This window comes from Chroicocephalus ridibundus, chromosome 2 (genome assembly GCF_963924245.1).
Source record: "Chroicocephalus ridibundus chromosome 2, bChrRid1.1, whole genome shotgun sequence".
NCBI lineage: Eukaryota > Metazoa > Chordata > Aves > Charadriiformes > Laridae > Chroicocephalus > Chroicocephalus ridibundus.
This window is the reverse complement of record NC_086285.1, coordinates 12,762,207-12,789,993: the sequence shown is the minus strand read 5'-3', so window position 1 is coordinate 12,789,993 and position 27,787 is coordinate 12,762,207. Positions and strand designations below refer to the sequence as shown.

The 27,787-nt window shown below is 42.2% G+C and overlaps 1 protein-coding gene across 1 annotated transcript in view; it reads left to right on the top strand.

Moving 5' to 3' along the window:
- Nucleotides 1-8,532: 8,532 nt before the first annotated feature.
- The window catches only part of ADARB2 (adenosine deaminase RNA specific B2 (inactive)), a 321,998-nt gene continuing 302,743 nt past the window's right edge, over nt 8,533-27,787 (top strand). The window contains exon 1 of the mRNA XM_063324450.1: nt 8,533-8,902. Coding sequence (XP_063180520.1) covers nt 8,803-8,902 — 100 coding nt within the window. The 5' untranslated portion in view covers nt 8,533-8,802. The remainder of the gene's footprint in view (nt 8,903-27,787) is intronic.

The following is a 27,787-nucleotide window of genomic DNA, read 5'->3' as shown; positions in this document are numbered from 1 at the left end:
TCAGTGCATGATCAGTGCAGCCCAGGCTGCCTCCAGTCTTGACACCACCGACTAGCTCACTTGCGTTGGTCACCATCAGTATTGCATCTGCTTTGGTGGGGCTGTCTATTACCTGGCTTAGGAAGTCATCTTCAATGCATTACAGGAGTCTCCTGGATTGCCTACAGCTCACTGTGCAACTTTTCCAGCAGATGTGGAACTGGCTGAAGTCGCCCATTAGGACAAGAGTCTGGGCGCACAATGCCTCCTATAGCTGGAGTAAGAAGGCTTTGTCAATAGGCTCCCCCGGATCAGGCGGCCTGTAGTAGACACCAATGACAAAGTTCCCTGTGTTGCCTCAGTCTCTTATTCTTACCCATAGGATTTCAACCTGCTCATGCCTATTCTTCAGAGACAGCTCTTCACACTCTGTATATTTCTGGATGTAGAGGAAAAAGCCTCCGCCCCTCCTTCCTTGCCTGTCCCTTCTGAACAGCCTATAGCCACGGATAGCTGCACTCCAGTCATGGGATTTGTCCCACCAAGTTTCAGTAATGGCAATTAGGTCGTAGCTTTCTAGCATCATGGTGGCTTCCAACTCCTCCTGTTTGTTGCCAGTGCTGTATGCACTGGTGTAGAGGCACTTCAGCTGGGCTGTTGGCCATGTCACCTTCTCAGAGGAACACCGCTCAGTTCCTTTCAAGTATTTCACTGGTGTTTCCCTCTTGGCTTCTATTACCTCAGAAGCCCCCGTCTCATCTCCATAAAACTTCAAGTGTGCTGCAATGCAGCCAGCACATCACAGAGCAACAGGCTGTGGGCCCTCACTAGCACCCTGTCCCTCTAACCTTGGGTGTTGTCCCACAGCTTGTCAAGCCTGATATTGTCTCCCTCCCCCCTTCAAGCCTAGTTTAAGGTTCTGTCAATGAGCCCCGCTAGCTGGTGAGCAAAGACACACTTTACCCTTTCACAAAGGTGAATCCCACCTGACGCCAGCAAGCCTGCTGCCGTTGTAGGCTCTCCCATTATCAAAAACCCCAAAACTGGATCGGTTACACCAGCCACAGAGCCATGTATTAATAGATTGGGCCTATTTCTTCCAATGTTGCTGCCCGCAACTGGAAGGAGAGAGGGAAAAATAACCTGTGCTCCAGATTCCCTTACCAGCTGTCCCAAGGCCCTGAAGTCTCTTTTGTTCACCCTTGGACTACAAGTTGCAGCTTCATCGCTGCCCACATGGAAGAGCAAGGTCTGTGATTGCAGTCATAGCTCCCTGGCATTTCCTAATTCACATTACAATATCATCTAGACATCTCAAGCAAGAGTTGGGGTCTATATTTGCAGGAACTGCACCTAGACACAAGCAAAAGACAGCATTTATCTCAATAGTTTACTGACAAACCAATGAAACAAAAATTACAGGGAGCAATACATCAATGAGCTGTCATTTTGTAGAACATAGATATTTAGGTGACTTACCTAAGGTCATGTCCCTCAATGTCAGTTAAGGCCTGACTTCAGACAGAGGATGTTCAAACCCTGCACTAATTCCATGATGATATTCTAGTATAGCAGGGATGTCTACAGGAGGAGACTTCAGCCAAGTGATGCCCGTCTACATTTAGCAACATGTCATAATTTACAACCATCCTAGCATGAAACAGAAAGGGACCCACCAGCTGCTGAGTGTGGCAATCAAGAGAAACACTAGCCAGAGTTTAAGCTGGATTTAAACTGTTCTACATCAAATATCTATCATATCCTCCCTGTTTCTGACTTCTGAATGGCCATACTACACAACATAGACAACCTTCCCCAAGCAAGTCATTGTATCAGATGGTTTATTAGAAGGATACACAGGGACAAATAATATTCTTGTGATCTTCATTATAGAGTTTATAGGTTAGTTCATTCAAAAAAAAATAAAGATTATTTTCTTTATTTCCTGGGTGGCCTCATTCTGACTGTCTGTTGTAGGGTGCTCAGTACAGGCTGTAGGGCCCTACGTGTATTAGAAAGTTGTGGTTGACTATTACTGCTGGCCAAATGTTGGAAAGCATATGTAAATACAGAGGTGGTCCTTTATTTTCATGCATTTTTCTACATTTATATCCATAAGTGTTGCTTTTGGCTTTGTAGTGATTATATATCATCTAAATCAGAATGCCTTTTGAAAAACGTGTTTAAAAATAAGGCGACAGAAAATTGCAGTTTTTACACCTTTTGTAAAGTAGTAGGTTATCACTGAAACCTGATGAATCTGCTAGGGACTCTAACCAGAGCTTAATGCAATTTCATACACTCCTTTTACACTGACGATTATTATACCCCAGCCTCAGCCACTGGCACTAACAAGGCCAGTGACCAGTGCTGGAGGTCTAAAGGCAAAGGCTGTAATACTAAACATATACATGTCTGCAAACGTAAACTTTAGTCAAAGTATAATTCTATAATAATTTGTTTAAACTCTAACATATTGCATTACTGAAATAATGCCGCACAATAACTATGCTGTAGTATTTTTCAGTACTGCCTTATTTCTCTACAATGCAGTTACTGCGTGATTACTCCATAAAACATTTTTAGAGTCCCAGAGAAGTTGGTTAAGGTTTCTCATGACAAAGGCTAGCAGTATTCATTTTAGAAGATGGTAGAGTCCTTCATCAAAAACTTTGCAAGTCTTTGTAAACTACATGGCTGCTGGGGGGGGATATTTATTCACTGTTTAATTTTTGGAAGATTTCCAAACTGAAAAGATTAGGGTGAAAAGTACATGGTATGCAAGCAGACCCTGGTCATTTTAGCTTTCCTTAATCCCCTGTGGTAATTACTTGCATCTGCATTTTACTGATGAAAAAGCTGTCAGCACAGAGAAATGAAGGTCTTCATTTTTAAGTCAGGCCACTGTTTTGGACATTTCTCTTCTCAGGTGACAGATTTTTCAGTCTGTCTGAGGCATGATGAGGGCGATGCCGCGGTTTGATCCCTTGTGAATACCTTGCAGCCATCCACCCAAAGAGGTGGGCTGGGGCCCAGTGGTGACACTGCACCCCTGCCCCACCGAGGCCTGACCAGGTGCCCCTCTCCTCTGCCCATGGGAGCTGCCGGAGCCAGGTACCACCGGTCTGTGCCACTGCTACCCCCCGGTGCCGGGATGTGCACTGGGCAAACAGGGCTGCAGCTCCTTGCTCTGACCAGCCGCGCTGCAGCGTGGGAAACTTTCCCTCAGCGGATTCATTGTTTTAAATGGTTTCTTCAAAAGATGTAAAGGGGACAAAACTACTTTTCAGTATTTCGATATCAGAGAATGAATATTTAATATTTTAAAAATAATAATAATAATTACCTGTTGTACCAAAAAGTGTATTGGATTACCTTTCTGCGTGTTGGGATATGTGGCACAGAAAGAAACCTGCTCGGTAGAGGCCTTGCAGAAGGTCTTTAAACAAGTTAATCCCACATGAACAAACTGACTATGACCAGTGTGGGCCAGGATTGAAACATCTGAAAGCAGAATGAGGTTTCAGACATCCTGCTTTGGGGACACTTTTATTCCATGTTTTGGTTTAGTTTATTACAAACACATGAAACACTACTAAAATCAAAACTGTTTCCCGTGATGAGCAGTATCTCTACCCCCCTCAAGAGTCAGAGCTGCTGAGTTATGTTTTAAGATGCCCATACAAACATCTTTCAGAAAGTTTTGCTTCATCCCTAGTGACTGCTGCTGGTTTGCGTGGCGTATACAGGTCTACTAATTACAATGATTTGCAGTCTTTGGCATCTAGGTATTTTCCCCATTAAAGAGGCTATTGTCTGAGCAGCTTTGAAATGTTTACCTCATGCTCATCAGGGAGTTGGACGTCGCTTATTGCTGGCACGTTGCACAGTGAACCCCCATCAGAGTAGATGTGGGGCCTGGAAGAAATGAAGGGAAGTAGGGGGAGCTTCTCCTGTGGGAGAGGAAACTTGGCTGCTGCAGCTTTCCCATAGCAGTGAAAGTATTGCATCCCAAATTCCTTTGGTTCTGTAGCAGTGTAATGAAGGGGCAAAATCCTTTTAGCGTTGCCTTAACCTCCTGCTATCTAACACCACAGCGTTAGCCAGCCTGGGCTATTTCATGTGCAAGAATATGCAAAGCAGAGAGGAGAATCTGTCTGCAGCAAGGCATTTTTCTAACAAACTTGATACACTGAAATGGATCCGTACCCTCATTGCTTCATCACCACCCTGTGATGTTTGGCCCCAAAGCTAAAGTGGCTTTTGCTGCAAATAGCCACACTGACAGCTCCTTGTAAGTAGGGCAAGAGTGGATTAGTGCAGGCATTTTGCGGCAGAAGGCTCTGGAGTCTCACCTGCGCAGCCACACGATTGCATTCATGTCTTGCTTTAACGCCCTTGAGCATCTTTTATCTTCCAAATTCTAAGGGGGTCTTATTTATTTCTCTACCTATGCAGGCAGGAGGGAGCAAAAGCAAGCAGAAATGGTGCGGGGAGGATGGGAGAAAAATAGAGGATGGCTACTACATCCCTCTCCCCTCTCGGGAGCCTATAGGGCACATCTGCTCCCAGGCAGCAAATTCCAAAGGTCTCTACCATGGCCTGCTGCTTCCAGTATCCACAGCTACTTAGGGAAGGGACAGGGCAGCTGGGAACAGGGGAATATGGCAGCCAGACAGCCTCTCCTTGTGCTTATTGTGGGAAGTGTAGTCTGGAGCTTGCTTCTCCCCCTTGCTGTGCTGCTCAGCAGGACCTTTTTGCTCTGGGAGGACCCCCTTTGAGTGCTGCAACACCCTTGTGGAGCATCCCTGGCACATCTTAGATGCTCCATTTTCAGATATTTGCATTTCTGCAAGTTCAATGGAGCTTTTTTTTTAACTGGTTCCACCTGCAATTTTTGTAACATCATGTCACTGAAAATCAAGTTACTCCAAATTTAAAAAAAAAACAAAACCGAGAGAGAAAGAAAAATGGATTTCATATTTATTCTACTTCATCTAAATATGTTTGTACAGAAACCCACAATACTGATGGGCTTAGTATTCAAATTTGGATAACTTTTCCAAAGATTTGCTGCATATCTGGAGTATAAGTTGCTGAAATAAGGGTTGGCTGCTTTTTTTCTTCAGACGTTTTCATTTTTCTCCATTTCTGTTGATTACTAACTTTACTATATTGCTTAGGCATAGAAATTTAAACGGGAATGCATAATTAAGGCGTGTGCAACCTGGCATCCAGTTTCACACTCTCTTTCCCCATCATACTCTCATAGTCACCAACAGTCTTCCAGTTAATAAACTATTTGGACTGCCCTTCAGCTCTCCTCTTTTGAGACAACCCGAGTGAAGTGAATTGTCACAAATCCTGCAAAGCTTGGACTCCTTGCTTGGGTACCTCCAGCGCTGAGAGAGACCTGTCTATCTCGCAAGACCAGCAATATAGGTTTTGATGTTCTGGCTGGGATCAGCGGTTGCAATGGGTCACGAGGAGTCACAGCTCCCCAGACAGCATAGAAGAGAGTCTTCTACATCAGGACTCCCACCTTAACCCTCCTACCTGTCTGACTCACCTAGGCCTGAGCAGGTGGCCGTGCATTGGTGTGATGTGCATTTCTTCACAGGCTGTAAGTCATGTGAAGTTACTGCCTTTAGAACAGCCTGAAATGCTTCAGCTTGAAGGTAATAAACATAATGACCTCCACAGCCAGGCTCACGGAGGCAGCAAAAGTCCTAAGCTGCTTTACTCAAGAAAAAGGAACATGAAGTAGCATTAACGATCATAACTGGGGATTCAGGAACCGCCACAATTTCTGTGTGGTGGTGAAGACTATCAAGTGCATTGGCCATTAGTAGACATCAACAGATAACTGAAAAAGAGTAGGTGTTATTTCATAATTTAGTGTTTTTCCCACCTGGTTTTGTGTTGGTTTTGTGATGCTGGTTTTGTATGTCCTAGATTGAGTTTATGTCGCTTTACCATAGTGCTTCAAATCATGTACATGTTTGCCTGGGAGCAGAGACAGACCCGGTTCTGTGGGGCTGGTAACCTTGCGTTTAAATTAAAAAAGGGTGTTGAAACAGAGGACATCACTGGGTGGAGAAGCTGACTCCTTCCATTGGGGAGAACAAGAGGAATAACACAGCACATTTAAACAATGCTGTTGACTTTGTAGCTGGATGGTATAAAAAATGACTGCCCTTTCGGCCAAGGGGAGACCTTCCACCAGCATGACTTCAGCTGTCTTCATGCCTTTACCAATCCTGAAAACAACCTATGCGGGACCTATACTACCAGCACAGCTCAGGTGTTGCTGATGTTGGCTTGCTGATACTTTCTCATAACTGTGCCTAGAACTTAAAACAGATAATGAAATTTTTAGCACCAAATGATAGTTTCTGAGAATTGGTGGCTTTTCGGGTTGGCTTGCTAGCATGGCTTCTCTAGGGACTGGCAATGCCAGTCTTAATCTTCTTAACACCTCAGATTCCAGTCAGTTTGAGAGTGTAACAAATTGTTATCAGAAAGAAAGTCTTCAGAAACTTTAAAGAACGTGTGGAGCTTGAAGCCACTCCTAAAGATGAATGAATGTCCTGGGATGCTCATTTTCTTTCTGATTGGATCTTGATCCTCTTTTAGATCCCAAATGGCTAGAGCACAGATTGGTACTGAAGCATAGAAGACCCTTTTCCAAATCTGGCTTCTAAATTGAGTGACTTAAATTCCAGACTGGTCAGAAGTTTGACGCATGGTTGAACGTGCAGTTGTGTTTTGCAGTGGCATTACAACTTCACACGCAATCAGAAGTTTTTGCTACATTAATAGATGTGGGTCAGCTGTGCTCAGGACAACAGAAACCAGAAGGAAAATGTGAGAAAGGTTAAAGGCTGAAGGCTCAAGCTAAAAACAAAAAATAGTGATTGCCTCTCTGGTTTTCCGGTTGTCCCTGAAATAGAAGCTTTCCAAAGAGGTGTTCACTTAAGCTATGTAGCAGTTCAAAGGTTTGATTCTTCTGGGCGATGTGTATGTTGTAAAAAAACCACCAGCCAGTAACCTGTAAAAGCGCCGCACGTAAAAACCTACTTCCATGCAGGGCTTCCTAAATTATATCTGACATTCAAGCAATGCGGGTCTAAATTCACACGCTCTCTTACCTTAGCTGGTAAGGTGGGGGGGGCAGCTTCCCCCTCTGCGTTGTGGTGTCACATAGCGAAAAGTAAGGGTACCTAGGGCCTTCTTATCTGCTCTGTGGAGTACGGGGTCCATGAGGTGACATCATCTTGGTACGCCTGTGTCATCCAAATCCTGGTTTAATGAGCACTTCTAGAGACTTTTATGGAAATATTTTTGTTTATTTAATTTGAAAATCTGTGTAACGTGTAGCTCTGCCTCATCCCAAAATGACACAGGCCTAAAACAGCCGAACACAGAGGATTTCTAATAGCTGGGAGAGTTGCAGTGGAAGTGCTTAGCAGCAGGAGCTGGGTAACCTACATTCCAACGAGAGGAAGTTTTAGATTAAAGGAGTTCTGATAAACAGGGTTTTACTGTGCTCCTCCAGCCGACTACAAATGCAGTAGGCACTAATGATGACATTAATTATTTAGCGTAATTTTTTTCTTGATATTCTTCCGTTTTCCATTCACTGCCTAGGTTTCCAGACACGTATTTTTAAGTTAGATAATAACTAAGGAGGATGGGGCACAGAAAGCATGAGGTCCCTTGTAACTTAAAGCAGTATCTTATCTGTTGCATACCCCGGCTTTTTGTAATGAACATGTAATGCTTTGTAGTCAAGCTTTTCAGAGGAATGCTGTTGTCATCTTTCCTCTCTGTAAAAGCCCCTCTGCTCCCGACACTTTAATTGCACAGTTGCCTAAATGAGGCACTGCAGAGTGTTAATGTATGACTCTGAGCGACAACACACTCCTCTTTTCACAGAGCTTTTGCCCTTGATCGTGAATTTAGCAGAGCACGTACCTTAAAAATAACTGGAGATTCAAGGGGAATCGCTACACTTAGCCTCTTGCATAAGGTTTGTTGATAGAGGGATCCTTCAACAGTAACTCAAATTCTTTCCCTGGGAATAATAAGCATTGCAATTAGTGAACTAGTTAATAAGTGTTTAGTCGCGGAGGACAGCGGCGGCATTTCTGTGTTTCTGGAAGCAGAGTGCTCAGTGTCCACATGGTCTAAAGCGAAAAAAAAAAAAAAAAAAAAAACCAGAAAGAAAGAAAAAGCTTGAAATCCTGCCTGCAGCGTCCCTTCTCACAAGCTGCCCCTCCGGCTTCCCCCAGACCAGGCAGCAGGATGTTTTTATTCCCCCCGGGGCCGTTCTCCCTGGCTTTCTGGCGGGCACCGCCGGCAGCCCCGGGGGAGCGGAGTTTGGGGGCGCGGGCTGGCGGAGCTGATGTCAGAGCAGGGCGGCGGGAGCCATTGGGCTGCGGGAGACTTTGCAGCAGCAAATCCGCCCCCCTCGTCCGTCCCCGTCCCCCCCCGCCCCCCCTTCCCTTCTTCCCTTCCCCTCACCCCCACAACCACCGGCTTCAAAGCGGCCGGTGCCCAGCAACTCGCAGAGGTGCAAAAAAAAGTGGGTGCGGAGCCGCCGCGGCCGCCTCCGGGCATCGCCCCGGCCGGGGCCGGCACGTCGGGGCGGAGGCGCGACCCCTCGCCGCGCCGCTTGGCAGCGCCGAGGCACCGGCCCGCCCGTCCGCCCGCCCGTCCGCCCTCCCTGCCCGCCGCGCTATAAAAACCGCCTCCAGAAAGGGGAGAAACTCCGCGGGAGGAAAACATCTCGGCGCGGTGCTGTGTCGCTCAAGTACAGGCATGACATCCGTCCTGGGCAGCAGCAGGGCGTCGGGAGGGCCGAGCGGGCAGCTGAAATGCAAGTCCAAGAGAAGGAGGAGGAGGCGATCAAAGAGGAAAGGTAAGGGAAATTTGTTCTCCCCCCCCCCTTTTTTTTTTCTCTTTCTCTCTCTCTCTCTGCCTGTCTCCCGCACACACGCCCCGGCAGACATCGGCTGCTCCTGTTTTTATTGTCTCTGCATGGCGCACGCCGGCACCGGCCCTGCCGCTGCCCCGACGGCCGGTGCGGGGCGGGCGGTGCCTTCCCCGCCGCGCCGATCCGCCACCGGAGGGGTCCGGCCGGGGACGAGGGGGGGAGGCCGCCCTCCCCCGCGGGCGGGCAGCCTTCGCTCTCCTCCTCTCTTTGTTTTGGGCTGAGGTTGGACCCGGCGGGGGTGCCGGCGGGCGGGGGGGCTCGGCCAGCCCCGTCCGCGGTACAGCGCTGCGGCGGAGCGGTCCCGGGGGCTCCGCCGCTGCCCTCCCCCGGCCCCGGTGCCACCGGGCGAACCCAGACTGTCGCCGCGGTGTCCCCCGGTGGCAGCGGGCAGGACGTGCCCCGGGCAGGGCAGAGCGCGGAGCGGAGCCGCCCCGGGGCAGCGCTCAGCGCCCGGCCGCAGGGTTGCGCCCCCCAAACTACCTCTTTTTTTTCTCTTTTTTTAGAGAAGGTCCGGCGAGTTTCGCTCTTGCGGTGCCGTTCCCCTTTCCCTAAGCAAACCTCACGTAGGAAGGCGCTAATTGCCACAAGCATGAAAAGTGAAGCTACAGGATGTCATTGGCGAACAGGGAATATGCCCTAGATAAAAGCTCTTCACCAGGCTGTCCTGTTTTCTCCTGTAGAGGGGATGACACACTACTGCCTGATTTTTGATGTTTTGCCTGAAAAAGCCGAAATTAAGAGGCTGTGAACACTTTAAAGTACAATGAAGTGATACGAGAAGCAGAGTGCCAGAGATGCCCAGCTGCAGCGCATTGGATTGCAGAGATGCTAACTCCAAGTGTTTATCTAAGCAGTAAATATCATCTAACTTGTAACTGTCATCGTTACGTGGGACTCACACAAGTTTTAGTCAGCTAGCTCCTCAACTCAAGCTGGTGCTCTGGGTGCGCTATTTCTTCTGATTCTAGAAATCCTAATTTAGCTAAGTGTCTTTTAATTATTGATCACATTAAAGCCAATAAGCATGGTATTCGATAACTTTTTAGAAAGGTGTCAAAGCAGGTTTTGTATAGTAACTGGTAAAAACTGGTCAAGTGCTAGACTGTATCATTTGACTGCCGCTATTTTAACTTTCATTTCTGAACTCTATTCAGAATCATAGTATCAAATAGTGACCTGCCCACAAATAAAAACAACAGACGTGCAGATATATCAGGACTTGGAGTAGGTGTGTAACCTTCACTTGTTACTCTGGATCTTTCGCATGCTCTAACACCTGGTGACAAAGGCTGTCTGCCAATCTACATTACAGAATAAATTTTAAAATACTAAGCAAAGGGAGAGCTCCCATACTCGGTCTCTTTAAATCTGCTTGTACTTAAGTTGCGCTCTGCGGACTTCTTTATGCTGTACTTGTCCTCGCAAAACTACTTTTCTAGGGAATTACAAACCAAGCCTTAGCTACCCTGTGCTTGGCCAGAAGAAAAAAGTAATCCGTTAATCTATGCAATGGAGAAAAGCTGCTTTGTTATAAAGGTAAATTGTAAGTGTAAATTTTGTTTCTAAGAAGCAGACAAAAGTGAGGCTTTTTGAGTAAGACTTTTCTGATGCATCCTTTGTTGCTCTATGTTTTGCCAAAATAAGGTGGAAGTTGAATGTCTTAAAAAACCACCAAAACTTGCTAAACAATAACTTGGTAGGTGACAGCAACTTGCAGAATGCACAGCTGGAGGTTGATGGCATTCTAGAAAGGGCTTGACTGACCAATATCAATAAGAACGTGCACTTGAAGAGGTCATTTTTTCATTCCTCCAAATGTACTATTGTGAGCACTTTCCAAATAATGTAGTTGGTTAGTATACTAATTATAGGGAGCAATGTTTGTATTCATCCAATTTTGATTTTCTTTTCTATGTAATCACAGTATATATACTCATAAAAATACCCATTCCTGTAAATTTATGCTGGCAAAAAATGCCTGTAACTTAAGGCACGTCTAGTATAAAACCTGTTGGATTTTAGATTTTACTATTATACTAGTTTATTTACTGATCATATATTTCTGTGTCTTTTGTAATGGTACTTAATGCAAAGATGTTGTTTAACAAACTGACTATCCTGGAGACTAGTCAAGAAAATGTTTATTAGGCTCATAAATTACTATGTCTTTATAAGAATTAATATGGGCTCCACTATTTTGCAGGTTTGATCTATTTAATAGTTTGTGAAAAATCTTTGTAGAGAATTATGCCAAAGGCACTTGCCTTTAACTATTCTCCAGCACATATTTTATTGTTTATAGCAAGGATACTTTTAGTAGATGCTTTAAAGTGTGTAACTACGCACACATATGTTTACGCTTACACACAGAGAGATACCTATGCACACGTGTAGACAAAGAAATTCATTCTCGTCTTAAATTTAAATTGAATATTATTCAGAGTAGGGAAATGAAATTATCTGTCACATCCCCACTCCTTAAGGAGATGGACTCAACAAATTATTTATACAACTTAAGATATTTTATTACACGTTACATAGGAACTGTGCTTAAAACCAGGTTGAGAAATCGTCTGATAGAATATCTAGGAATATGTAGAAGTAGAAGCAAATATTATTCTCTATTTAATAGTGTTGGTTTTCCCCTTCTGATTTACTTTCCGCGTTTTCAGTCATATTTTTGTCCTGGTTAGTGTGAATTATATATTAGTGTGTCTGGGGATAGCACTTTGCTCCATTTCTTTTATACCTGGATGCTCTGTTTTAGGAGTTTCCTGGGGGCAGAAAGCAAGTTCAAGCAAGGAAAGCAAACAATGTTCTCTGAATAGCTGAATTTCTCTGTGCATTTAGGCTAAAAAACAATAAAAAACACGTGCTGCAAGAGACACAGCGAGAGAGAATTTCTATATATGCAAATCAAGCACTGAAGAGTGTAGGACACTTCGTGTGATTCCAGTGTACAATAACATCCTCTAATAATTAATTTGCGTGAATCTTATTTTTATGTTTATGACATCCAGCAACCCTTTCAGGATAAAGATCTTACCTTGAAGACTTTTCATTGCATGGACATTTAATGTTTATCACATTGCAAGCATATATTTGCACAGTGATTTCATTCCATTTTACACTACATGCAAAAAGTGTGCTAAAAAAATAAAATGTAGATATTCATAGCCATTTGTTAAATTAGAATAGGTACAAATATTTTCATTGTCATTTAGAAAATAAGTATGTTAAGTCTCAGTGGGAAGTAAATATCTTAATTTCTCAAAGACCTCATAAAAAACAAATACAGATGCTGGCCATATTACCTGCATACTAATTTTGTGTAAAAGCAGTAATAGACATTTTATATTGCTCTCTCTGTGTTTGTTTTGTTTGTGTGTGGTTTTTTTTTTTTTTTTTTAATCTGTGTGTCTAAAAGGACCAGAGGTTAGAAAAGTATGCCTAATGATTTAGAGAAATCCATTTAAAATTTTTAGGGCTGTATAGGAAGTTAACTGTATTTGTGGGTTCTTGTCGTGTTTTCACCAGGGCTCTGGAATATGGCAGAGTACTGGCAGAATTCAGCACAGCGGCCTTAGCACGGTTCGTGCAGATTTCATAGCTTGTGGTATAGATTTTGAATAAAAGGCATGTTTTCTGAGATAAATGATTACAGGTAGACCAAACAAAAGCAGAGTTGCCGTTTACTGATAATACTAAAAAGGCCGCACTTCAGCAGCCTCCGGCAACTTCTTAGAAACCAACATATAGAAAGTATGAAATGGGGGATTGGAGATCTGCCCCTTCTGAGTTATTTTCCAGTATAAGATAACAAATAAGCCACCTCATTTGTAATGCCGTTTTATAGAGCTAGCAATTAAAGTTAATTACTGGAAACAGGAGGGAATCAGGTATCCCTGATGTGGTAGAAAGCCATGGCCGAGGTCGCTGCTGATAGAACGGGACGCGAAATAAAAGTTGACAGAATAAACTAAATAAGGGCAGCAAGCGGGTGAGAGAGGCAAAATGATTGTGAAATGAAATTCCATGAAAAATTAATGAAATAGAAAGATTGTGCTGAGGGTGGAGGGAGGAAACCTGCTTGGTTCTTCATCGTCCTGCAATGCCAAAGTAATAAATGAGCGTGTTTCATCTTGGCGAGGTTCAGGGACACAACTCCTTCCTCACAACAGGATTGCGTCGTGCTTCAAGATGTGTTCCGCTTATCTCGTCCCCTGACAGCTTGAGAGGAAGGGACTGGATTTGGTGATAAAATTAAATTGATTAAACCTTTATCCATCATCTAATTTGGTACCTTTCTTTTTTCTTTTCTTTTTTACTATTACCTCCAATTTCTAGTGATCCGTGTAATGACAGCAATTTGAGATAGCATCAAGGACATTAGCTACGATGACTGAACTTAAATTTAGAATAAAAATAAGGGATTCATGAGTCCATATCTAAATAGCAGGCGATTAGGTTAGAGCAGAGTTGTATCTTCCTAGCAACAGCACGTAAGTGTGAGAACAATAAAATGGCGCATTTTACTTTGAGAAGGAACAAAATATTTCAACTTTACCTCAAAGTCTTAATTATGTAAGTAGAAAAAGCACTAATCTAAATATTGACCACATCTTACATGAGCGATGACATATATAGCCATTTTTACCTTTTTGAACACAGAAATTGAGTCAGATGTTTTGCTTTCTTCCGTGGCGACGCAGAGCCATATAAAGCTAGTGGCAAAGTATTATACTGTTGGAAATTGCTTCATATTGCTTAAAATTTTGTAGCTTGTCCTTGGTGATTTGGGTAGAGAAATTCTCCCATAAGGTGGGAGCTTTGCTTACAAATTCCCGTTCAAGTGATGTTAATGGAGTTTTTAAAATACTTAACGGCAGCCCTTTCTGAAGTGATACCCTACATATGGAAAACCCTGCACTAAATTAAAGGTCAGATGAAATAGCCTTGTGAAATATCAAAGCTACTAAAGGGCTGTGCAAACTGTTTTCTTAGGTTCTTTTAATTCCCCTTAGGTTAGCAAGTTGCATTAGAAAAGCGAACATCAGAATCTCTGATTCTGTTAATTGTACTACTTTTGAATTACTGCTGTCCAATATCGTATGGGTTTTGTGAGTAGTAATGAACCTGAATTGATCCCTGTGTTTACAGCTATCTCTACAACCTTTCCGGCAGTTTGCTGGCTTTTCTGTGTAAACTATTAGTTATCCAGACAAAAAAAAAAGCTGATATGCATCAGTAGATAGATCATTCTCACGGCGTCTGTGATGAACTTGATGTTTTCTGCGTAAAACAGCTTGATTTGCCTGCAAATTATGTAAGTTCCAATAGTAAAATGAAGTGCTTACCTTGCTGCTCTAGCTGACCTTTGTTCCCCACTGTATGAATTTGAAACGAAGCAGCCAACCCAGAGGAGTTTTAACAGCATATTGTGATATATAATATATTAAAAAGACCTCTTTGTTAACTGGTGGAAACAGCTTGTCAATCCATACTAATAGGAAACCCTCTCCGAGTCATAAAATAACCAAATTTAATGCTTAAACAGACAGCATTAAATGGATGGTGTTATCGTTGTTGTTCAGTCAGTCTAGAATTTCTTACTACTTAAGACGGGTTTGAAATATGAAGATGTATTTTTGGGCCCTGAGTTAACAATACCCACTCCCGACTAAGGACTGGACATCGCTGTGGATGGCTTAATGAAAATCTCCGCTAAGTAAAGCGTGATAACAAGGGAAGCACAGAGCAGGGCAGAGTGCGTGAAGAGCAGGATGGGTAATATCGAAGATATTACGGTGTCATTAATGAATGAAAGGTGTATTTTCTGTTTCATCCTGGCTGTTCTAGCTCCCAAATGTGTACTAGAAATAGTGAGGGATCAGAGACATATGGCAAAAGGGATTAGGGTTGTATAAAATTTCAGTAGAAGAAAATTGATAAGATTTATATTGTTTACTTTGGAGATAAACATAAGAAAGAATACAGTAAAATTACCTTCTTTATAATCTTTCCTTCTTTAATATAAACAGGCTACTCAGTTTTATTCTTTATTTTTTTATTTACAAAGACAGAGGCCTTTAAGGAAGCAGAATTTCAGCATGTTTAATAGGAGTGGAAGGAATTTTTGTGTTGAGGCACTACGTAGCTGGCCTGGGGAATTCATTCATTTGAGGTATGGAAAAATAAAACTTACATATGTGTAGGGAGCTGAGGTATTTGATTAGCTCAGCTGAGATTAACGCTAAAAAGTTTGCTGCTCACTTCAGTGAATGCAGGTTTTGGCTTTAGGTAGGATACATTAAGAAGGATTTGTTTTTTTTTTTAGTGTGAGATATGAATCCTCTTTTTCGGGAAATTATCTGACTCCTGACTTACTTGGATTACGAGGAAAGGTGATTTGTAGGTGGTTTAATGGCTTTTTGCACTCTCCTCTGTTCTCACAGCGGAAGCCGTAGTGCAGCGGTTCAGGAGGTGCTTTTCTGCTTGGCTTCGTGGCAGTGGCAACGCGTGGCCATCCGCCCGCCTGCCTCCCAAAACCGGGAACGCAGCTGCGAGCAAGGCAGGCGCTGCATTTCCTCGGAATATTCCTGATGGCTTTTTAAGTTGCCTTCCTCTCTCTTCCCACTCAACGCCCTGCAAGATGTATGTAAAAAATAGACCGAAATTGAGACTGGTTCCCAGTCTCTTACTTTGATGCTGTAGCGAGGTTAGGAGGATAACAATAAAAATTAATACACCCCTGGCTTCTTATTCCCTTGGAAAAAGAAACAAAAGGGTGAGTTGAAAGAGGGCGAAAACAAACTTTACAAACACACGATGTTTTGTTAAGCAGAAAAAAATAGTTACTGGCCTGACTGCTTGTGCGTCGTCATCAGAGGAATATCGTGTAGTAGGGGGATTACTTGCCCCGAAACCACGGTTTGTCATGGGGAAAGTGTTCCTGCTGGGTTGGGGTTTGGTCCCAACGTTGTACCAACTACTGTCTCTGATTTGGAGATGCACCACTTGTGAGTGCTGTTTCTGAAACTGGCAGTACGTGCTGATGGCATCTTATGCACTGTTTGGGACTGAGGAATGAGCAATAAGTAGATCTCCACAAAATACTTTATGCTAAAGTGTAATATTTTTTCCCCCCATTTTTACATTATCTTTGTTCCTTATGAGAGAAATGGTGCTTAAAATTATTAACAGTCACCTTTCTCTAACTGCTAATGAAACATCAGCGTGAAGAGTCAAAGCTGCTGGGAAGTGTGGGAAGAAATAAGTAGAATTTGACAGATATTTTATCTCCATCTCTGTAAAAAGAGATTTACACACAACTAATTTTATGCAATTGCCCACTTCTTACCACTTCTTAGAGGCTGTGAAATGGCTATTTATTCCTTAAATAGTGGGGTTTAACCAATGTAAAATGATGGCTATCAAGCCAACTGTATTAATATATTACCTTTGTATAAGGCCTGATGCTTCTGCCCCTACTCACAGCATGAGTCAGGGTGGCAGAACTGTGCTGCTGTATACATGTGTGTCTGTGCCTTAATACATATGTACATATATACATTTTTGTATGAAATATAAACTTTTGCTTTAGCGGTCTAGCAGTATTAAATGAATGACTATAGTAAACTCCAAGTTATATTAGACAAAGGGGCTTAAACCCTGTAGATTCCAAAAAATATTTATACGAGGGATTTTTATATTACATTGAAGTATTTTGTTTAGAGATGTAAAAATAAAATACATTTGTATCATTTGTGTGTTTATACACATCTGTCCATACATGCTGTATGAATTTGTAAATTTAAAAAACGTGTATCTAAACACTCTCATAGGATGTGTATGATCTTCCTCTTTGTAATACTGATAGTCTTACAGAAAATCACAAAAGCACAACTGCACAAGGATTATAATTTTTTTTTTAGAGTGAGAAATAAATAAATGAAGGACACTTCTTAAAAGCCTGATTATTCAGGATATTTCTGTATTCTATTTGTGTAGGTACGTTTTTTGAGTAGCACATTCAGAGTGGTGAGGAAAGATGCTTATGCAGGAGCCTGTAATATGTCAGGGAACTCCAAACCTTTACCAAAAAGGTGGATTTGATCTGAAGTTTCTTTGTGTGCCGATCTTTTTCCAGCTGAATCTTACGGAAGAACTGACATAACTTGGGAGCAGAAGCCAACCCTGAGCTCGTGTTCTGTTTTACATCCCCGCCAGCAGCCCTGCCACAAACTGCCAGGCAAAATGCCTCTGGATTCTTGAACAATATATAACTGAAATTAACTTTCACGAGCTGATTTGCAGGTTGTAATTGCCCTCCCTCATGCCAATCATGAATTGCTATTTACGTGTCGGTAGGAATGGTGATTTTTGGGAGGCGAGGGGCAGAGCCGCAGTGGTCTGCCGTTGCCTCCATTGTTGAGCAGCGCAGACAGTAATTAAATTGGAGCTCAGCTCTTGCTGCTGGTGGATTTAGGAGTTTAAAAGAAACCATACAAAAGAGGAATGTTCTCTAATATCACTGACAGCAGGTCTCCTCCAGCTGCAACTGCTGCAAAGATTATTGATTGATCTGTGTTTATCATTTATTTATGCTAAAGCATCTGATGTGTGTCTGTAAAATCTGTTGTCTCTGAAATCAAGACACTTGACTCGTTTTCAATTCATGTTTATACTGACCAGTTTTTACAGCTGTATGACAGAGGTTTGCTTTACCTGGTGCTGTGCACACAAGGAACACATTTTGTGCGTTCAGCTGAAACCCACAAGCACAAGTTATTTGATGATTTTTTTATTTTTTTTTAAAAGAAAAAAGTTTCACTGTGGAAATCCCTTAGATTTCATATGCAGTAAGAGGGAATGTACAGTTCTGCCAGAACAAGTCAAAAGCTAGTCTTTCTAGGTTAACTTGTACCCTGGCAACAATACTTTTTAAATGAGACTTTAGCTCTGTATTCATGTTGTTAAAAAAAAAAACCTGAAGAATTTTGGAGCCTTTGCATGTTATAGCACAAGGTGTAAAGTGTAAGGTTAAAACAGGCAGTAAGATACTAACAGTAGCAGTTACCAGAAGATGGTTATTAGGTGTCCAAAAAAAGTGGGGACTTTTAAAAAAAATGTACACTGGTTTTGATTAGTCAGAAATTAAATAGGCCTTTGCAGTTTAGAAATGTGGTTTGTAATAGAAGTAGTTTAACAGAACACTGCTTTATAGATTGGTAAGCCCAGGCACATTTTTAAGCAGGTGATACATTCTCCTTAAATTGGGTAAGAAACCATAGACAAAGAAGTTTCGGCAGATTTTCCTGAAGGCTACCAGTGAATTCCTTGTTAAATTTATACTTTTATGGTGTAATACACATTGGACTATTTTTCCCTGCCAGTGACTAAGATCATCCTTCTTTTCAGATAATTCCAACTCATCCTGGCCAGCAAGGACTTGTATTGCCCAGAGTTAATAAAAATGCATCAGCGTAATCATACTAGGTACATACTCAGAGTATTTATGAAAAGTTGGTATTAACTCTCAAAGACAGAGAGGCCACATTCCTCCAAGTTTATAGTGAGGGAAACTGAGTCAGAGAAGTTCATAAATCTGTTGCAGAATTAATTATCAAGAGGTAGGAATTCAGGAGCCTGTCGCTCCAGTTTGAAGTGTCGAATGAACCTGTTTCTAGTTCATACCTATCTTTTTTGCAGCTGCATCCCGTCAGTAGTTGCAACACATTGCTTGGGTTTATCATATTGTATTTATCAAATACAGGTCGCTGGGAGCGCCGCTCATGTCGTGGCGGACAGGGTGCCACGCTACAGGCTGGCAGCCGGTGCTCGCGGGCAGGAGCAGGTATAATCCCTGCCCGCAAGGCAGCCTGCTACCTTTGTTTGCAGAGCAGCTCTTGCCTGGTGGTGTTTGAAAGAAGGTGGCTTTTTATTTATTTGTCTATATTTTGTATGTAAACAAACGCATGAGATCAGATTCTTCCTTGGTGTTCAATCACAGTGGCTCTTCAGTTCCTGGAGGGCTTTTGATTTCTCTCAGAATGGCTTGTTACACATGCTGAGGGCAAGGTTTCTGTGTATCCAAGTTTACATTTAAAAGGCAAGTCTTTATTCAATATTAACAACACATTGCTGACAAATCCGTAGAATAACTCTGTTTTTGTCATACGCATTGCTTCCTTCAGATGCTATTGAGAATTTGCTTATGGAATTGATTGAAATTGTAACTGATTTTCTTTTTTCTTTTTTTTTTTTTTAATGAGATTGCTCCTTTTAGATGAATCACTTAATTTCAGTAAGATTAACTGTTACCTAAATTTCATAACTTTTATTTCTGTTAAAAATCGTAGTAACAGTGCCTACATTTGTGCCTTGCCTGTAGTTCATCAATGTTGTATATGCCCATACTTCTTAGAAGATCAGGAGGAGGCTATTCCACTTCAGCCAAAACCCCTGTAAATTGACTGTGCTAGGTAACCATGAGATAATTCTTTGAATAAAATGCGGCAGACAATTCTAAGATTAAAAAAAAAGAGCCAAGCCCTGGTTTCTGAGTCTAGGAAAATAATTCTAAAAGTTAAAAGCAATTAAAAAAACCTCTTCCCTATAAATTATTACTTTAATTTTGCCTCCAAAAACTCCAAGCCCTCATCAGGAGTCTCCAAAATTAAATGAAACAAGAAGCAACAAATTACACACTGTTTTGGGTCTTGTAGAGTGCGGTTGTACTGGGAGTATGAATTAACCACTATAGAAGCTGTCTCAATCTATTGTTAATGGTTAAAAAGATAACCGCAAAGGCTCCAAAAAGCCACTCTTAAAATAAAACACAGTGTATGTAACCCTGAAGATCCATGTGTTTATCACATATTTGCACTTTTTGCATTTGTTTCTTTCTTTACCCATCTCTTTCCTCCCCTTCTAGTTGTTATCTCAATCCCCTCATGTGTAGCCTCGGCTATTGAAGCAGCTGTTATTCACACAAATTATAAAAATGAAAGTATGTATGAGATTGGTGGCTGGATGGGACCAATATATCATCAGAGGTCTTTGGGGTAACGTATGGCCTTGGTTCAGCAAAATCACTTGTGCAGTCATTCTGCTCAGAAAAGCAGTAAATAATAAGTAACAAGATCTGCATACAAATATGCAGGTGCTTAATATTTATTTTTTTTGTGGAATCAGGAACTGAATAAGAAGTTACTATTCTTTTCCTAAAAAATTTCTACATTTAGAAAAGCTCATAATGCACTTACTTGCCAACACATATTTCTTAGGGCTCCAGTCTCATTCTGTTTTAGCACATCTACACTGATCTTCCTACCACTTCCTGAGCTGAAGAAATGTTTCTCTGACACTGGCGTGTAAAGTTGGTTTCTGTGCTGTTTAGACAGAAATGGGAGACAGGAAAAAAATAAAGGTGAGGGGCTGAGACTGTTGTTCTAGTGGCTATTGTAGCAAAAGCAATGTGCGCGTCGTATGCGGGCAGTTGGATGAAAAGAGCAGTTTGTTAATCTTTGTTAATCTTGGTTAATCTTGTTTTCAAATAATTTTCCTTTTGTTGGTTTGTCCCATAGTATATTGTTGCAAATGCTGGTGTCAGGCACCTACCTGTCTGCAGGTGCAGTCATGCGCAGACCTCGTAGAGATAATCCACTGAATTTCCATCTGTCGTTCCCCCGTGCTCCAGCAGGTATCAGTGAGTTTGCCCGTTGTGAAAGAGATGATGGTGACTCACTGAAACCCACGTGGCAAAAAGAGACTTTTCAGTCCTCATCAGCATAGGCTGTGCACAGAGATGAAGTACAGGTGGGCAGGCACGCTAAAGGCACGAGGAGATGTGATGCTCTCAGCGCCTCTGTGGCCAGAAGCCTGGCTTTGGGGTAGCCACAATACAGCTCCCTGAACAAACGTAGGAAACTGGTTTCCCTCAGCCCTTTCTAGGAGACAGCTTGTCTCTGCTGACTGTTGACAACGTATTACATAAATTTCCCTGCAACAGCTTGTTTCAGAAACTTTCCCCAGTAATGTAGATTAAGTTAGAATTTTGTTTTGACTGCTGTAATGCATATTCATTAGATAAAAGCCCAGACAATTACTGTGATAGTTTCACTAGCAGGTGGAGTACGTTTTAGGATTTGCTGGGCATGGGATTTGCTGGAATAATCTCAGAGAACTTTGGGGGATTATTTTTATGATGGGGGTTTGTATGAAAAGTGAGAACGTAAGCAGATTTGAAGGTGATTTCATTATGTTTTTACATTAGTTTGCTTTTACCGTTTTAAATCTAGAATAAGTTCATACTTTGAACAAATGAAGGTCTCTTAGGGCAAGCAGTGAACCACACAAAGAAACGCTACCTAAGTAATATAGTTTAAAATTGCGTAAATAGTAAGCAGCAGTATTTCTGGAGGGATATAACTTTATTGCATTCATTTTTGAAAACAGTAAAAAGAACTAGAAAAAAATATTTTCTGTCTTCACTTGCATAATGTTCACTTTCATCCACTATGTACATTAAGGTTATAGCTTAATTTCTGTTGGTAATGGTAATTGGTAGGTAATATTGCAGAAAATATGCATGTATCAACATTGCTTATTGTGAATTTGCGACCAAAAGCACAATTCCCCTTTTTGTTTCCACTAGAAAAGATAGAAACTGATTGAGAGCAGAATCAAGATGCAGAGAATAGGAGCCCGATCCTGCGCTGTTACATAGAAAACTTTGTTTTTCAGGAGCACCAGGCCCTACCACCGATGGGACCTTCATCCCATTGGTCATCCTCACATGGGTGGTCACGTTGTCTTCAGTGCAGGCTGACCTCCATGGTAATTTTCCTAGGGCTTAGGGTCACGCTAACTGGCACTATCCATAGTGGATCTCTGCCAAATTAGAGTTTCGAAAAGAGAACAAGGAAGTTAAAACTGCACACTCAAGAAAGCACTTTATTTCATCCCTACAGCACAGCACCAGAATTTAACATTAAAGGAGGTTTAAAAATACACTTGCATACCGCAGAAGTTATCAGTCTAGACTCCCCATCTGTTGAATGCCTTGTAAGTAAGTATCAGTAGCAATTCAGTATCTGACTTAAACAGAAATCATCATGTAAAAATGCTAATAATTTCTCTACGCTGTTTTGTTTCTAATGGAACTCAAAGCTATGAATGCATATGTTTATATTCAATTTCTATTTATATACTTAAACACAGACACTCTAGTACTATGCATATTAATGTGCCAGTATGTGCTCCAGCAACGCGTATATTAACATACATGCATATTTATATAAAGGGCTGAAATCAATGTAAGTTTTGTCCTAGGCTTCATAAGGAGCTTGGAGCACCCCCCAATTTTTTTAATAAACATTGGGCCAAATTTCCAGGAATGTATTTGGTTCATAACATTGTCTTTTTGTTGTTGTAGTTGCTTTTTAATTCTTAAGCACAAATTTTTTATGAGCTGCATCATTTTCACACGCTTGTGTAGAGATGTTTCTCTGTGAACAGTGCCACTTCCATAGTCCCTTTGCCATCCTCCTTTGTCTTTCTTGTTTTCAGTGTGTTTTAATCATGTTTTGTAATCCCCTATGCCATTATAACTGATTAATTAGCAAACCTTCAGTTTCAGGCTCTGAATTTTTCTCTTAGGCTCAGAACATTTATAATCTCAGCCGAAAAGACAAGATTGAACATCTGCCTTGTAATTCATCTCTTTGCATCTTGTACCCATCATGATTATTGTTCGTTCTTTTTTATAACTGGGGCTTTTAAGGGTGAAATGTTACACTCTGCGTTATCTGGGCTCTTAGCCTGAAAATAAATCCACGCGGATGGGCTGTGGGGAAATAGTGAAAGTCAAAGAGTCCACAACTCATGTTCTTTTGTAGAATTTGAGACCTCAGATGTCCATTTTTTTCAAGAATCAACTTAAAGAAGCTTTGGCTGGGAAAAGGTAACAATAGCTGAATTTTCTTTTGCAGAGCTTTCATCAGTTCATGTTTTCAAAATTTTCTTCACAAAGATGTCGAATAGAAACATATAAATATTTGTATATTTATGAAAAATAAATTAATCTAACATTTTCATCCAGTTGTAGGATGCCAAAGTTTAGGGTTTTCAGCAAATCACATTACAGGACCTGCAGCTGTGCCAGCTACTGGTGGCAGTGTAAGGACAGTCCTTCAGAAGTTCAGGTCTGAGCTTCCCTCAGCTCTGTGTGAAGATTTCCACGCGAAGCCTGTTTGCTCAGAGCTTCTGCGGGGAGCATTTTTCTCTGCTGCACTTGCTGTGCATGTTTTTTGATACAGTTGGGACTGAGATTTTGTGGGATTGAAGAGGAATCAAGAACCCATTTGCCATTACCAGTTTCCAGATGGAAACCGTGGGATGGCAATTTTTCTCTCCCTCCTCACTGACGCATAGCGTGAAGGGATAGTGGAAGAGAAATTTTGCAAAGACATTGTACCTTTGTTAGGACAGGTGGAAGAGTGGCGAATAAAACCATTTATTTGCTTATCCCACCTACTGTCCTAGTCACCATCTCAAGCACCAGGTAGCAGCAGAGAGAGGATTTATTTGTTCAAAAGGAACTGGATTTCTCCAAATGTCACATAATTTATGCAGAAATTGCTTGTTTCTCCTTTCTACTGCAGCTGATACCCACATGGACTTGTCCATTCAAAGGACCCTGTTTTCTTCAGCCTGAACTGGGCCTAGTGGGGGTATTGAGGCTCTCCCATGCTTAATTTCTTACAGCAGCTAGAGGCACGACAGTGCCAGCTGGCTGCTGGGGTCTCCTGCAAATATGCATTTCTGTTATTCACGCAATCTAAGCCTTTCAAAATCTGTGAGAGCTCAAAACGCTTCTCAATAGGGTTACTGAAGGTTTTGGAACGATACTTAAAAATAATATTTTAATTGTGGAAATATAAGAGGAAAGAAAACAGCTAATGTTGGATGTTTTAACTGATTTTTTTCATTTCTTTCACAATTCTGTGCGATCTTTGTAGGTACTGGATTAAAAAATAATTTCAAACATGAATAAGAAATAACATGTGCAGAAAACTTCATTTCAGCTATAATTAGCAATGTCGAGCACCTTTCTGGGGCTGTGATTCCAGTCTGCTGCTTTCCCAGAGTGCGCAGAACAAGTGTGGCTGTGACCAACGGAGCCCATGAAGCATTTTGAAATAGTCTCTAGTGCTCATTTCTTTCTCCAGGAAGAACTAATTTTAAATATTCCAGCAGGGCTTTCAGGAGATAGGGCATCTTTCTCTCCTGACTACTTCTTTTTTGTGTTTGTTTTTTAAGAGGTCTCCTCCCTTGCAGGTGTTTATTCACTTACAGCCTTGTTATTGCCCAGAGGCATGGCTCTCTTCTCAGCCTCCAGCTGGTCCCCTTAGCTGCTGTCTTTGGACAGCAGTGTATCAGCAAGAAGCAGCTGACTCTGATGCAACTTGGTTAGGCAGAATTTTGGAGCAACAGAGTGTTTCTTTAGAAGATGAAATTTCTCAAGAGACGATGGAGCTTTGGGGAGATGCAGGACCCCACCTACGACAATGTGTCCACCAGAGGGAGAGCTGACTTGAGACTCGCAGGCGAGACACTCGCCTATGTTGCCTTCTGCACGTGCTTTCCATTGAGCGTGGACAGAAAGACTGTTTTACAAAGGAGTCCGTGAACTCTGTGTGTGTCTTTCCAGGTGCCGTTCAGGGACTTCGGCAGCTGCTAGTGAGCTGCCAAAGTGTTGGGGTCACAGGATGGTCCAAATAGCAGACGGTTCTGCTGGATGTGCTCACGTGAAGCTGAGAGAGATGTATTACCAGCTAGGGAGTCACCAGGCGTGTTTCTTTTATGTCTCCTGGTGGTACGGTGGGAGCCCAGCGGCCTGTTGGTCCTCCCAGCCCCACCAGCAAGGAACACGTGTCTTACCTGATGTTTATCAGGGGTTTGGGGGCAGGTTCACACACTTGCAAAATGGATTTCCACTAAAGGTAGGTCTATTCTGAAACTGGCAATGCTGAAACTTAAAATTGTCTTCTCCTTTATTACTAGGACATATTTTTAGGTCCTAATTCATGTCTCATGTGAACGCAGTCCGCCCACTCCTACGTTGGGAGTACTGAACTGGAGTCTGGGGGCTGTGTACGACATTTTCCAGAAATAGATGCTACCCAAGATTTTGAATATTTATATCCTTTGCCTTTTTTAAAAAAATGCACCCACTGGTTTTAGGCCTATATATGGTTTAAAAATAGTGAAAAATCAAGGTGCAAACTGCTATCCTTTGGTTTTTGTCACTCAATCCTCATTTTTATTTTGGTTGCGTGGAGGGGATCTTTGCTTAGTTACTTTGCATCTCGACACTGCAAACTGCCAAAAATAATACAGGCCCAATTCCTATAAAAATAATTTGTATGTTTCTTGTTCTCTGCACTCTCTTTTTGAGCTGCAGAGCCACAGTTGTGGTCACCCATAAGCACCTGAAGATATTTACACCCTGCTGCCCTCAGTGGTCAGCGTGAGGCCAAATCCAGCAGCATACCTATGTTATTTCCCTGTTGGAGGACCTGCAGCTGGTGTGCATGGAGGTAAACTCTGCTAAAAATTCCCTCGTGGGAGTCCTGATGTGCAGCACAGGCAGCGTCTGGCCTTCGGAGGGGGCTCCAGCTGATGCTGTCGGGCGGCAGTGAGAGGATTTCGGCGAGGAGGCTTCACCCCACCACAGCTTGGGTGGAGGAGATGGCCGAGCCATGGGAACCGTGGCTACTGTGGCTGAGGGCTGCAGCGCTGCAGCCCCGGCCCTGCTGGCGGCTGGCCCCCCTGGTGACCAGCAGCCCTGGGGACATGGGCACCAGTGGCTGTGAAGCAAGGAGGTCGGTGGGACTCCACTCATTAAAAAACCCTGCTGGCACACAGTTTAGTGAACTGTCAAGCTAGATGATGAACCCCAGTGAGGACAGGAGTTTATTTACTCTGGAAACGTGGTCAACCTTCCCGGGTGGTGGAGGCGGCCTGCGTGTTCGTGCGGGGCCCTGCCCTCCCTGGCTGCAGGGACCTGACTGCGCCCTGCGTCTGCTTTCAGACTTTGTTGTCCTCCGTTGAGAATTTACGATGTTCATGCTATACTGACAAACAGAGAGGGTGACCCTGCAGCCCGAATTCACAGGAGATGTCCACTCGGTGGGACACCTACGTGGCCCTACATGGGCTTGCAGGAACTGGCCTTCGCGGTCACGTCAGAGTAACCACGGTCTCCTAATGGAGGGCACACTGATCTTGGACGCTCTGTGCGGCCATCGTGTTCTTACCTGGGAGATCCATTCTGAGGAGGAGAGAAACAAGATTTTATCAAGAAGTAGTGCGGCAGCTCTACGCCTCTGCATTTGGAAGGTAAGCCAAGCCAAGCAGGCTCTGGGTACTGCCGCTCCAGAAAAAAGTTATAAATCTAAAAGATCTAAAATAATGAGTATGTTACACCACAGAACAGGGATGGGATTATGCATCAAACAAAACCTGAAGTCATTATTTTATTTAGAAAAATAATAAAGCCTCTTACTCTGTCAGCATACTCCACAGACTAATATGATCAGCCTAATAACCACTGTCTTGAAAAAGAAAAGAAGAAAAAAAAAAGCAGCGTATAGAACTTGGGAAAGATATGTTTCATACCTTTACATAAATAAGGCAAAAATAAATGAGACATTTAGAAAATGTGAATCAAATCTGTTCTTTGTTTTAATCTTTTATTATGGGAGCTTGCAAGAGGTAGGATTAGAAAATGAGCGCTGAGTAATATTATTGGTGTACTGAATATTTCAAATCACTGAGGACTCTTTCATTTAAAATAAACCATCAGCAAAAGGCTGTATCAATATATGAATGGAGAGGAATCAGATATTTCTGCTGCAAAAAAAATTAATAACATAAGTCATTAGCATTAGTGCAACTTGCTTCTCTTTCTAATTTACAGCCACATATCTAGATTAACTGTAAAATATTCCTGGGTTTAGGACACACTGTCCTCCCTTGAATGCTTAGCCTGGAAAGGTTATTAACATTGAATGGGGACTGTTTTCTCAGGAGAGCTGCAGATAAAATGACCAGGGAAAGAAATAGCACAACTTCTCAAATTAGCATAATTAGTAATTATCTCTTAATAGCCCCACTTGGCTTTGGAGACTTGGCACTTGAAATTCCGCTTAAAGTTCAGTGAGGAAAAACAAATTTCACGCTGAAATGTCTCAATAACACAGCTGAGCTGCTGAGGTAATCGTCTGGTTTAGGTAAAGGGAAGGAGATGAACATATGGATAGGGAAGATCTTTCCTGTAAGCACTGTGTTTGTGTTTGCATATGTAAAGCACTCGGGGCTTAATGGTACAATTGCCACTTTCTCTGGGGGCGAGGGGAGGGCAGAAGGATGAGTGGGACTTTTCTCTCTTCTTTGGTGGAGAGAAATAGATGAAGATAATAAACAAAAATGAGGAAATCCCATTCATTTTGCACTAGAATAGTGTAATTTCTTTTTCAATTCTAGCTGAAATAAAAAACCCGGAGATAAACAAGCCAAGTGGTGGATAGAAACAGCAGCCTTTATCGTAGCCAGTGGCAGAACGAAAACCTTCCCAAATGGGGATGGTTCTCCAACATTTAACTCAAGGCAAAATCGGATGAATAAGCACAGGGAGCTTTGTCACCCTAATTTTTTTCTTTCTGTGGCAAGGAAACAGATGGCTCTCTTAAGATGCTTTTGGCTGGGAAAGAACAAAAGCAGAAGAGAAATATTTACCATTTT